Genomic DNA, 13,776 nt, shown 5'->3' with positions numbered 1-13,776 from the left:
AAGTAAATCATGGAAACTCCATTTTACATGTATTTTTGTTTTACCATGGTCTGGCCATTTATGTCGCACTGTTTTACCCCAAGCGATAGCCAGGGATTAAATAACTACATAAATGGCCAGCCCATAGTAAAATAATGATAAAATATAGTTTCCGTGATTTATATCGATTCTAATAGGACTACATGTAGTTTCTTCATATTTTTAATATTTATAGACGCAGCCTATGAGTTGCACGAAATGTTGGTCATGTGTTTATCACTTTTTTACCTTGGCTGTGAAGCTTTGAAGAACGTCATACGTGATTAGAATGGGAAAGTTTACAAAAGAAAAATGAAAATCGTCTATTTTGTCATAAATTTTATATTGAAAGTGTAATCAAGGGAATCAAGGTTATAGCGGTAATCAAAAGAATGTAATCCAGGGCCAAAGACCAGACATGGAAAACAGGGATATATAACAAAGACCATGAAGTAACTAAAGTAATACATACAATGTTACAAAAGTAAATGAGCAACTCGGACTCCACTAAAAACTGGGAGCATGGACCAGGTTCACCGGTAGGGTAAGCGTCCTCTGCTTTTCTAGAAACACCCGCCGAGTTGCTCATAAAAAGTCAAGTCCGGGGTAGACAAACGAGGGAAGGAAAACTATTGAAGGTTTTCGTTCTAAATCAAGAAAAGGTGTATGAATACTAATACTGTTAAACTTGGTCAACTTAAATTCTTTTTGGGAGATATCTTGAACGTAGTTTTCAAAGAAAGGAATGTTTACGGTCAAAATATTATCTAGGTATCTAAAAGTACTGTATTCTTTAATTCATGCAAAAGATCATGTTTTGAAGAAACGTTAAAGAGTTACAAAGAGTGTAACAGTATAAAAACAAATCGGCTATAAGAGAAGCACAATTAGTCCCCGTCGGAATTCCAACGACCTGTTAACTCTTGCAAATTGCTAATTTCACAAACAATCTATATAAATTATTACTAATATGAAAAGTTTGTCAACCGAATGTCAAACTAAGACCAGTTCTGTGAACTGTACTTGTTTCTGAATTAAAATTAAAAGTGGCTATAGTGGGTTTTTGACATGCATGAATCATCTCCTGTCTGATTTTATAGATACTTATTTAAGTAATATACTTTATAAATATCAGACAAGAGATGGTACAACGTACGTGCAGAATCCACTTAAATTGAGAAACAGTTACAGAGCGCATATGTATCAAGTCTTCATTTTCATTTGGCCGTTGTACATTTGACATGTAAATATATGTATATTCAACTTGTATGCAGTTTTACACTTCGCAAGGTCTATAGTTCTTAATATGTTTGAATTTAAAAGATGGTGAATTTTTAGTTTTCTCCACAATACAGATTTGTGTACAGAAAAAATAAACAGGTCGATCATGCAGTTATTAAAACGTGGAATTTGTAGTCCGTGTACACACTTCTACCTGGCAATGTCTTCCTTTATATGGATCGGACCTTAAATACACGTACACTTGTTCCAACGTGGACACTTGTACATGATTTATTTTCTTATATCAAGTGTACGGTTAAGTCGAACATGTTGTTGACTGAATCACAGTAAAATACTGTGTATTGGGTTTATCAAATTAAGTTCAGTATTAAATTTATTTATAAATACAAATTGAAAGGTAAAACTGTGGGAGGTTGTGTATAATTAGGTACACTGGGGAAGGTGTGAAATTATTTGGGACTACATGTAGACGACGATTTTTTTGGATACCTACTTCAAAGGATATTAGTATGGATTACTTGAATGAAACTGTCGCTTTATCTCATGAATTGCATGTATTTTCACATTTTACACGGTACATGTATATTTATGTAGTTACCGATGAAAATTAGTAAGTATATAAAAAAAACTTTCAGCTTTTCTCTCATCATAATAATTGTTCGAATAATTTTTCAAACATTTTACATACTTTGTAATGTTCCTATTCTATATCTGAGATACTGTTAGATTAGTTTAAACATATTTATTAAGTAATTTGCATATTTTAACATCAAACCAAAAAGTCTTATATCAATCCGTCTCCTGAAATCATGAATAATAATTATATCATATAGCATAGCCCAAGGAATTAGTGCTCTAGTGCTTATAACGTGCATTTGGTGAGTTAGGTGCAAAGCGAATAGGTTGATATTTAATGCTCTATGAATTAACTCAGGTTATAAGGAATAATTTATTAAAATTATTCAAAAGAAGTAATTGTGTAATTTAAGTTGTTAATCAAATGCGTTTGCTCTGTATCAAAAAGTTTTGAACTTTGGAAAACATTTCAACGTTATACTCATCAGACATCTCATCTGATCAAAACAGGAGAATATTTGAAGTCAGTTGATCAGGAAGCTGAAGTGCTGAGATATGTTGTCTCCTAAGCGATTGATATAATAGACAAAAGAGTAAGAAGTGATTCGCAGATTCTATTTCGCCGGTATAATGTGGATGGAATAATGTCTTTGTCGAATAGATCTTTATTTAGCTCGCTACACTGAAGACGAAGTCTGGCATGTAGGATTTGACCTTTGCGTGATCTGCAATAGTAATATATTGGTTTTTTTACTATCTCATTTTCGAAATGAGTTTTGAAAATTTTTACTGATTGCCAGGTCTTAGTATAATTTGGTAATGTGTTCAATAACCGAATAGTGGAAGGTAGAAAATAATTAGAATATTGGTATGTTCCACAGTAAACTGATTTTCTCGCCGAACACATAATTTCTGCCATCAAGTTTCTATATATAAATTGTTAATTGATGTAATTCTAGTACCCGCTGTAACAATTCTTGCTGCATCAATTGAAATCTTTTCAACTTTGAGTTTAGAAAAAAAAGTAGTGTTTGTATCCCATATTACATCGGCATATTCGAGAATCGGTCTCATAAAAGTTATGTAAAGTTTTCAAGGGTCTGTCTTTCCAAAATTACTTTATATTTTCGTAATACATTTAAACGATTGTGTGCTTTGGTTGTAATCATATCAATATGACTATTCCACCCACCATTATCAGATATTGTAAGACCTAAGTGTTTATGCTGCTTAGCTTGGGCTATGATGTCATTATTAAGGTACAGTTCTGGGTGATAAAGTTTGTTGGTCTTTCTAGAGACTGCCACGCTTTCTGTTTTACGGGTATTCAATGTGACACAAATGTAAGCCATCGCTTAGACCACAAATGGATTTTGTTATCGTTAAGAGTAAGAGCAGCTGACTCAGGATTGTCAACAATAAGATATAGGCTAGTATCATCAGCAAATAATTTAATGGTAGACTTGATATCGGTAACGATATCATTTATAAAGATAAGGAACAATGAAGGACCAAGTACTGATCCCTGAGGAACACCGGCTCTTAGCAACAACCATTCAGAAAAACATTTTTTAATAACAACACGCTATTTCCTCTCCTATAAATAGTTTAGTAAACTAAAGTATTCTAACAAATCATTGCAAATTCCAATAGTCTTTAATTTACAAATCAGTCCTCGATGCCAAACCTTATCAAATTCTTTACTGATATCACAGAAGATAACTCTTACTTCCTTTCCTTGATCAAGTGCTTTTCCGAATTCATTAGTTATACTTATTAATTGGTTGACGGCTGAATCTTCTAGTGTAAATCCAGACTGGTTACAAGTAATTATTTCATTTGACCGAATGTTTAAAGACACATCTTTCCATGACTTTCCCAACGACATTTATTGAAGATATGGGTCGGTAATTGTTTATTTCGTTTTGAGAACCCGATTTGAATGCAGGGGTTACATTTGCCAGTTTCCATGTTAAAGGGAATCTACGTAAACGCAAGGACATGTTAAATAATTTGCTAAGGGGGGATTTCAAACAGAAGATGATTCTTTTAGAATTCTTGGACTTATATTGTCAGGACCAACAGCTCTAGTTGTGTCTAAGCATTTAAGTATATCTTCAACTTCTCCGTCAGTGAAACTAATAGAGGACAGGGAATATATAGTTTCTTGTTCTATTTGTTCTGGTAGGGTCTTATTCGAGTCGTCTATCCTACATTGATAATTGAAATATTCATTAAAAATCAACGTCTTTTCTTTGTCATCGTCGATTAGATCGTCACCAATCTTTAAAGGAGGTATTTTACGTTTATTAAAATTTCCTAAGAGCGATTTTACTCATTTCCACCAGTTTTTTGCGTCAATCTTATCATTTATTATTTTGTTTGATATGTTGCTATAAAAGTCAGATTTCGCATTTTTAACGGCTAGATTCTTATTTTTCTGTATTTTTCTGAATTTTTCCCAACTATCCGGACTATCATGCTTTTTTGCCTTGTTATGACAGCGGTGTTTCTTCCTAATTATTTTTTTTAGGCGAGAATTAACCCAAGATGGGTCTTTCTTGTTTATACTTATGATGCGCTTTGGTATAACCTCGTCACAGACAGAAATAATTTATCCGTAATATTTGAAGTATACGAATCTATTTGTTCATTTACAAATAGAGAGTCCCAGTCTACTCTAGCGAAACGATCTCTCAGTAGGTTATAATATGCTTGTTCATATAGATAGATTTTTTAAAGGGTTTTTGTGGGTTTGATTTTGGGAGATTTAATATTCCAAGAGTGGGTAAATGTAAGCAAACTTGGTTTAGGAGAGGCGGAGCTACATCAGTGATCAACAGATTGGTTGGATTATCTACTAAGGGATGATGAGTGTTTAGTAAAATGGGTAGATTAATTGATCAACTGCTGAAGGCTAAAGATTTGAAGAAGATCTTAAATTTTATTGTTTGGAGAATTAGATAGTTGATAAATATTAAAATCACCAGTTACAATAATGTCTTTATCAGTATTCAGGGCTAATTCTAAAGACTCGGGGACTTCTTCCAATATATCATCATTACTATTAAGACTAAAAAAAGAAAGAAAATTGTGTTGTACGGTACATTTTATGTTCCACCAAATAGTAACGATACTGTTAGATTACAACGTAGATACCTGTAGATACATGTACATGAAACTTAGAGAGTCAATGAGGTTATAAACAACATAATATACATAGACTTGTTTAGCCAGCACTCCACAGTATTGTAGAACTGCCTAATTTTGGTCTTGTAATCTGATGCTTTGTAACATTTATCACTTTAAAAAATTGTCAAGCATCTGTAAATCTATATATCTAGAAATAGCTCAAGCCAAGGCCTTCAGGATGCAGTAGAAATTTTCTGGAGAAAAATTACCCACAGCATATAGGGTTACCATAGAAACCATGCAAAAATATGCGAAAATTTGCAAAAAAGTTCATAAAATCAGGTTTAAAAATACCAAATTTCCCGCAAAATATCTGAAATTTTTATTTCAATCCCTGAAATTGTTCAAACTTTTCCCTTCAAAACCCCTTCCTCATATGGGCATCGCCAGTTAGATTTTGAGCTATTTCACTTTGTAATCCACTTATTAAATTTAGCATGGTAAAAAATTGACTTACTTTCACTTTCACAATGAAGTCAAATTGTCATTGAAAAAAAGCCCCTTCAACATTGAATATATATAAAACATTGCAAAATACTTTTAAAAGTCCCCTTTTTTCAGAAAATGTTTTATCAACAATAGATTCTTCATTTTTAATCACTATAGCAACTACCGGTTTCCATTCATGTCATTTTTCATCCCTAGCCAAAAGTGCGAAACTAAACTAAACTGTGGAGTGCTGGCTTTAGGAAATATCTCGGATAAGATTGTTCAGTACAGACTCATTAAACAAAGTGTTACTTAACAAAGACCCCAGTAACGGTTGTTAAGTACAGACTCACATATAAAGATCCCAGTGACGGTTGTTAAGTACAGACTCACATATAAAGACCCCAGTAACGGTTGTTAAGTACAGACTCACATATAAAGATCCCAGTGACGGTTGTTAAGTACAGACTCACATATAAAGATCCCAGTGACGGTTGTTAAGTACAGACTCACATATAAAGACCCCAGTAACGGTTGTTAAGTACAGACTCACATATAAAGATCCCAGTGACGGTTGTTAAGTACAGACTCACATATAAAGATCCCAGTGACGGTTATTAAGTACAGACTCACATATAAAGATCCCAGTGACGGTTGTTAAGTACAGCCTCGCATAACAAAGACCCCAGTGACGGTTGTTAAGTACAGACTCACATAAAGATCCCAGTGACGGTTGTTAAGTACAGCCTGGCATAACAAAGACCCCAGTAACGGTTGTTAAGTGCAGACTCACCTAATAAACTGTTAAGTACAGACTCACCAGACAAAGATCCCAGGAACGATTGTATAGGACAGACTCACCTAACAAAGTGTTAAGTATAGATTCACCTAACAAAGATCCCAATGACGGTTGTTAAGTACAGACTCACCTAACAAAGTGTTAAGTTCAGACATGTAACAAAGATCCCGGCAACGTTTGTTAAGTAGACAGACCTCAACTCATGCAAAGGGCGATGAGTCCATATTATGTCAACCTATCTTAAATACTGCGACTGCATCCAGTTTGTCACGTTAGTAATTTAAGTACCAACCATGATAATGGAAATAGCTGGGGAAATAGATAAAAATCATTTAGTAATTCTGCAATCTGTCAATTTTGATTTACAGTTGTATCATTGTGTACTTTATTTCTAAGATACTTAAAAGTAGGTGAACATGCACGTTATTATATTGATAAACATTTAATACGTCAGTCGTTTGGCCTTATTTCAAAACTATTGCCTTTTGATGCTTCATCAATGTGTTGTATTTTAAACTTAAAATAATACTGTTTCTGTACTTAGTCTAAATTCGGAAACAAATAATGTCAGTGGTTTAAACTGTGAAGTGAACTTCTAACATGTCTCTCAAGTGTATGGCATTTGCACAAATAAGCATTGGGAATTAATACATTGTGTAAAGAGACCAACAGAAACATACCGTTTTAAAAGCTCGACCTTTATCAAACTACAGGACAACTCTAATTTGAAACCGTGTAGCCATTAAATTGAATAAATCAGTCAAAGATTTTAATCCTCAAAATTCAATGCATAAAAATGTACTTCTAAAGTTAAATGCCAGTTTTAAATAAGTGAGTTCTCATATTACAATATGATTTTAACATAAAGTCTATCGCGGATCGAATGAAGATTAATTCTTTAATCTCGTTATAATTTTACGATTCATTGGTACTAATCAGCACAGATTTATAAACGACAGACATTAAAATATAAACGGTCATTCATTGTTAAAGGGGTCAGCCATCTTTAATGATGATTGTTTGGTTTAGTTATTCTAACTGATTTCGCGTTTCTGTAAGTACAGCTAGCAAAATTTGTTTTAGTCTAAAATTCTGCTCATGCAGTTGATATATGTGTTTATTTAATTTATTTTTATTCCATGTATCTTCTGTCTCCTGGAGGCGTGTTTGCGTCAAGTGTCGGAGTCGTGAGTTCAACCCCTAGCCTAGTTATACATAAACAGTATGTACCAAAGATAGTAAAATTAGTGTTCACTGTTTTCTTGCCATACAGGCGGCATTTAGGAGATTAAATTGCTCGTAGGCAGATTTTTCTTGACTTCGTGAAGGTTGTTGCTTCTATGCACATGAGCATTGAAATCCGGCTTGAGAACTGAAGGTTATTCATCACATAAGTTTTATAACACTTTAAACTCGGTATTTCCTGAGAAATTAAATTAAAATTTTACTTTTATTCATAGATTCCATTCATATACAACATGCGCATGTACATATACTAAGTTGATCTGTCTGTATGTACATGAATTACATGTACATGGTAGAAAACTGAGTTCCAGGATCATGGGGAAATACATTTTTGTAGAACTTCTAGATGTTTGTATTAGCTTGATAATACAAGTGTACAAACGTACCAAAGTCACGTGACAGTTCCATAGATATTCCTTTTTTTTCGTTCTGCAGTAAAACCTGTCTAAAGCGAAAATATGAATCCTGAATAAACCAGAAACTTATATCTGAACCAGATTTCGTAGCAGATTAAATGTGTGTTTTAACCTATGCAAAGTAAACATGCCCCTAAACAGGTCAAACTTCATACCAAGTCTTAAATGATTTCTGTTTAGACATGTTTCAATATGCAGTACTTTAACCCCGCCGCATTTGTCCGAAGACCGGAATTTCTTTAATCCGTCTGTATATATTGTTTAGTTTCCTTTCCAGTTTACTTTCATGTTGATGGTGTATATCGGGGCAAGTATTTAGCTGTACCTGTATACATTATTTTGGGGTCAGCTGCAGCCTGCCCTGTGGTTTGAGGCTTTCCTTGTCATCCACTGAAGCCCCATGGGTGGCCTTAAGTTGACATTTTTCATCCCGATGGCATCTCTAACATCTTCACCACATCTATTTTCGTTATATTGTTACTAGTATGCTTTATTTTATTACTTTTAGAAGCTTAGGGAAAAGTTAATAAAGAATATGTTTTTTTATATCCCTATCCTTCATTTTTATAGCTAGGTGTGGTGGCTTCCATTAACAACCTCTATAGCCTAATGTTTATTTCAATGAAAGCTACATAACTATGGACAATTGCACACAAGGAATGACGGGGCTTGTAAATAAACGGAATATATGTCACCTAGTCAACCTATAATTTTAAAAACGTTAAAAAATACAGGTTGTATGTATGTATTTTTGGCTTTCAAAGGACCTTTCAATTCTGGTTCAGTGGATATAGAACAAAGATGTCTTTCATAGAGTACTCCCGGGAAAATGCTATATTATACATACACATATTAGTAATCAGCATGCAATGGGATAACAAGAATTATGGTACGCATGACAAAGAGTGTCCTATGTAATTGTTTTCCTCATTTTTGTCCAACTTTTGCACGAAATCAACAAACGGTTCCAACAAAACAATGGGTTCCAAGCCCGGACCTCAACCGCCCTTTCAGATCCGCCAATGAAATACCTTGACGTCGATGACAGTATGAAAGAGTACATGCGTTATTTTACATCTATTTTTTCGGTAATTTTTTTGTCAATGTAAGAAAACAGAACATGCAATCTGACCATGGTGAATAAAAATCGTGATAATGTAAATGACGACACTGACTGTTACAATAAAAAATACCATGTACTTGTGTTTCAAAAAAGTTACGGCTTTGTACATGAACATGTATTCAGCATTTCGTAGATACTACGGATGATTCGAAATACATGTATAAATGTTACAAAGAATGCAGATAAAACTATTTAACGGATTTGAATTTCTGTATTGAATAGTAATATTATCAGATTATCACATGACATTTTTGATATCACATGTATTATTAGCCCTTGGTTGATATTGGCCCTCGAGCCTGCGGCTCTTGGGCCAATATCAAACCTTGGGCTAATATTATGTGATGTTCTTTTTATCATATGCTTCACAATAGCAGCGAAAAATAAGGCTATTAAATCATCCATTTTGAAAACACCAAAAAAAACCATAATATTTATCTTTCAACAATTTAATAATAACGGGATAATAACAGATATTTGATGTTGAAACTTTTAATTTTATTTATATTTCAATTCTTCAGTAGTGAATGGCTCAGATTTTCTTTTTTTTTAATTCCAAGCCCCTTTGCCTTCTTTTAGTTTTGATGATAGAACCTCTCTTTAGTGATGAAATCGTGGATCCTTGATTATGTTAATGTTGGCCTTTTCTGAGAAATATCTGGAGATACTACTTTGAAATGTTCTTATAGCTCCGGGTTCATATGGTGTACCATCACTTGTTGAAAGTTCCACGAAGAACCGGACCAATATTTTATCCAGTTCGGGAACTGGAATTTCTTCAATTTGTCGTTGTTCTGAATGTTCTTCCAGCCAAAGCGATAGCACTTTCATATCACTCACAGTTTTACGTTTTGTATTAATATTCTTCATAGACTCCATGATATCACCACTCTCTATTTCCATCATACCCAGCTGTTCGTCTACTTCGTCGCTAGACACCATATTGTCATCAAATACGATAATTGCCGAGCGTTTACGGAAAGGGGTGTAACATCACTTACGGAAAGCCAGGTAATATCATTCCGAAGCATGTAATAACATTTTGATATCAGCCCGCTTAGACAATCTCGAAAAATATCAAATTTTTTGCCCTAAAACTTGCTTTATTATATAGTAAGAAATGATACCTATTTTCTATAAGTACATGTATATGATAAATTTAAATACATTATATGAACATCGATTATGAAATAATAAAATTATATGAATCATACATGTGCATTTAACTGTATTTCCATAATTACATAATTACATTGAAAATTGGTTCTTGTACATGTATTATCAGTTTCGAACTGTACAAAAAGAAATTACATGGGAAACAATATATCTTTATAAGTAAAACAAATATGTTACACAAGTATTTATCAACTCATCAAAATATCGTTGGACCAAAGTTTAGATGCTGAACATCACGCAATTAGCAATAAGGTTTTTTTAAAAATTATGTTGATGGCTTGCCAATCATTGTATATTTATTAAATAGAGACTTTTTGTTCGAAATAATTGACATTCGAATACTTAACGAAGGAGTCGAATTTCATTCTTATGTGAACCGTTAATGCCAAAAAGAATTTTAAAATTACCGACTGGATCGTATTTTATTGTGTTGCGTGAAAGAGCGTAACAGTATTGTATGATTTAGTAACTATGTAATCTTCGTTGCAGATTTGAAGGAGAAGTGAATCATTAAAACAGGATGCAGTGTATTTTTCATGGCAATGTGGTGTTTAAACAATTATAGATATTGGGATGAGTTTGGTCAGTCTCTTAAGTTGATAGTCACGACGAAATTGCTGTGTGTCGTACATCTTTTTTTATTCCAAGTTGAAAGTGTGCTTATAAAAAAAGTTCGGAATTTTCGGTGAAGGACCAAAGTCTGTTCCAGGATTCCCCAGTATGTCGAATTCTACTTCATCTACCTACGGACTTGAAGAGCTCAATGATGACATGGCGGCAAGACTACTTCCGGTGATGATTATTGTTGGTTTCTACATGCTCGTTGGATTATTTGGAAATCCACTAGTTGCAGTTTATTACGGAATGTACGCAAAACGAACTCCATCACATAACTTTATTTTCTCTCTTTCTCTTTTGGATTTGATTATGTGTTGCGTAGATATGCCACTAGAAATAGTAGACCTTAGTCAGTATTACATTTTTCATAATGTAGCTGCATGCAAGTGTATGCGTTTCATCAGTTATTTTTGTAGCATAGCCTCGGGATGCATTTTACTCGCTATTGCGATAGATCGATACCGTAAAATATGCCAACCATTCAAAAAGCAGCTTACTTTAAAAACGACGAAGATTATGGTTTTGTGTGCTTTGATATTTTCTCTTTTCGTCTCCTGGCCTAGCTTAGCATTTTACACCGTTGTCCGTGTAAATGTGACTAAAGTCCCAGCCCTAGAAGGGTTTGATTGTACATTAATTAAAGATAATGAGTACACAGCACTTGTTACAGCTTATAACGTTTTTCAAGGAGTGTGTTTTATAATTGCAATAACAAGTCTCATCGTCATGTACAGTTTAATTGGGAGAAAACTCTATCAGCTACGAAGCTTTAAATTTTATGCATCTGAAGACACGCCGCGGCCAAGTAATGGTCATAGCTCATCATACACAAGTTACAGTGACAACGAAACACCACGTGCAACAAATTTACGACGCATGTCATCTAACATTATAGAAATTCCGGACGAAATTGACGATAAACCTCTTGCAACTATTAAAGTAATAAGCAGTGGGAGTAGTTACTACAACAAAAGTCGACCTACGTCCGCTTCGTCAGGTTATAGGTCAGCCTCGTTTAGCTCTAGGGGGTCAAAAGTTCATCCGGACAATTTAAAACATAAGGACTCCACTATGTCCGAAAGCAAAATACCTCGAACAAAATCGGATGTTACTGCAAAACGGACGAAATCAGACATGACAAATGGGGCTATTCGTGGCGTTTCAATTAGCAGCATCGAAATTCCGGATCGTTTCCGACATGGATCTGTTAAACATGCATTTTCTGAGCGGTCAATAATGAGCAAGTTTGGGTCCACTACGTCGCGTGTGACGCAACTATCAGGATTAACCGAATACGATGACACGTACTTCATTCCAGATGAACAACCGGAAACACGTAACGCAAAGCCTAATGGCGATATTGACGACCCGGGAAAGAAACTGAAAGCACAAAACATACGCACTACAAAATACACTGTTATCATGCTTTCAATTACAGTAACGTTCGTTATTACATATCTCCCCTATCTGGGGCTTATAACATGGCGGACATTAGAGGCTGACAGGCTGTCGGAAATAATGACAAAGTCAGAACTTGTGGCCTTGGAACTTTTCTTAAGGTCATTTTTAATTTCAAGTATTGCGAATCCATTTATTTATGGGTTTTTAAACACAGGATTTAAAACTTTTGTTATTAATTTATTTAGAAAATTTTGTTGGTGCTGTCCGTGTTTTAAACAAAAAGTGAAAACTTTTCATGAAACAGATCCTACATTGTCGTCCTAGGATGAGATTTGTTATTTATTTAGATAATAAAGAATACATTTTTTTAGTTTAAACATATTTATTAACTACATTTAATTTGCATGTTTTAACATCAAGTCAAAACAAAACTATAGCAAATTAATTACAGGATTCAGAAACAAGACTTAAAGTCTTATATCAATTCGTCTCCTGAAATCATTAATAATAATTATATCATTCACATATATGGCATAGCTCAAGGACGTAGCGCTCTAGTGCTTATAACGTGCATTTGGTGAGTTAGGTGCAAACTGGTTATGTTTAGTGCTCTAAGTATTTACTCAGGTCATAGGCAATTTCCAAAATTATTCAAAAGAAGTACATTGTGTAATTTAGCTTGTTAATTTAAAGCGTGTGCCCTGTATCAAAAAGTTTTGAACCTTGGTAAATATTTCAACGTTATACTCATCCGACTTCTCATCTTTTCCAAATAGAAGATTTGACGTCAGTTGATCAGAGAGTTGAAGTGTCGAGATATGTTTTCCTGAGCGCTTGGTGTAATGGAAAGAAGAGTAAGAAGTGGTTCGCAGATTCTATTTCGCCGGTATAATGGGGATGGAATAATGTCTTTGTCGAATAGATCTTTATTTAGCTCGCTACACTGAAGACGAAGTCTGGCATGTAGTATTTGACCTTTGCATGATCTGCAATAGCAATATATTGGTTTTTTGTAATACCTCATTTTCGAGACGTGTTGTGAAGATTTTTACTGATGGCGAGGTCTTAATATCATTTGGTAGTGTATTCCATAATCGAATAGTAGAAGGTAGGAAATAATTAGAATATTGGTAAGTTCTACAATAAACTGATTTAAATTTACAATGTACATGTACGAGTTTGGCAGTTGTATGGATTTGATTTACTTTGTTAGGAATCAGAGTTTGAAGATAGTACGGTTTCATATTGTTCAAAATCTTGCACATTAGTGCTTATTTGTGATTTTTTTTCTTGCCATACATATACAGCAATTTCTGCCATCCAGTTTCTATATATATAAATTGTTAATTGATGTTAATCTGGTACCCGCTGTAAGTATTCTTGCTGCATCAATTTGAATCTTTTCAACTTAATGAATTTTAGAATAGCAGTGTTTGTATCCCATATTACATAAGCATATTCGAGATTCGGTCTAATAAAAGTTATGTAAAGTTTTTCAAGGGTAAGTCCATCCAAAATGACTTTAAATTTTCGTAATACAA

General features: G+C 33.9%; 1 protein-coding gene across 4 annotated transcripts; it reads left to right on the top strand.

Moving 5' to 3' along the window:
- Positions 1-1,659: 1,659 nt before the first annotated feature.
- On the top strand, positions 1,660-12,605 carry LOC148598704 (uncharacterized). Of its 4 annotated transcripts, none has more exons than XM_088561496.1 (2): positions 1,660-1,834; positions 10,706-12,605. In XM_088561496.1, the coding sequence occupies exon 2, from the start codon at positions 10,937-10,939 to the stop codon at positions 12,557-12,559; it is 1,623 nt and encodes a 540-aa protein (XP_088417622.1). In that variant the 5' UTR covers positions 1,660-1,834; positions 10,706-10,936; the 3' UTR covers positions 12,560-12,605. The 4 variants fall into 4 exon arrangements, with proteins under 4 accessions (XP_088417622.1, XP_088417620.1, XP_088417623.1 ...); XM_088561494.1 differs by having other exon boundaries at positions 1,660-1,870; XM_088561497.1 differs by lacking the exon at positions 1,660-1,834 and adding an exon at positions 7,258-7,310.
- The last annotated feature ends 1,171 nt before the right edge of the window (positions 12,606-13,776 follow it).

This window comes from Perna viridis, chromosome 14 (genome assembly GCF_037379345.1).
Source record: "Perna viridis isolate PV_CMFRI_1.1 ecotype Kerala chromosome 14, ASM3737934v1, whole genome shotgun sequence".
Taxonomy (NCBI): domain Eukaryota; kingdom Metazoa; phylum Mollusca; class Bivalvia; order Mytilida; family Mytilidae; genus Perna; species Perna viridis.
The sequence above is the reverse complement of the archived record's forward strand: the minus strand, read 5'-3'. Positions and strand labels throughout refer to the sequence as shown.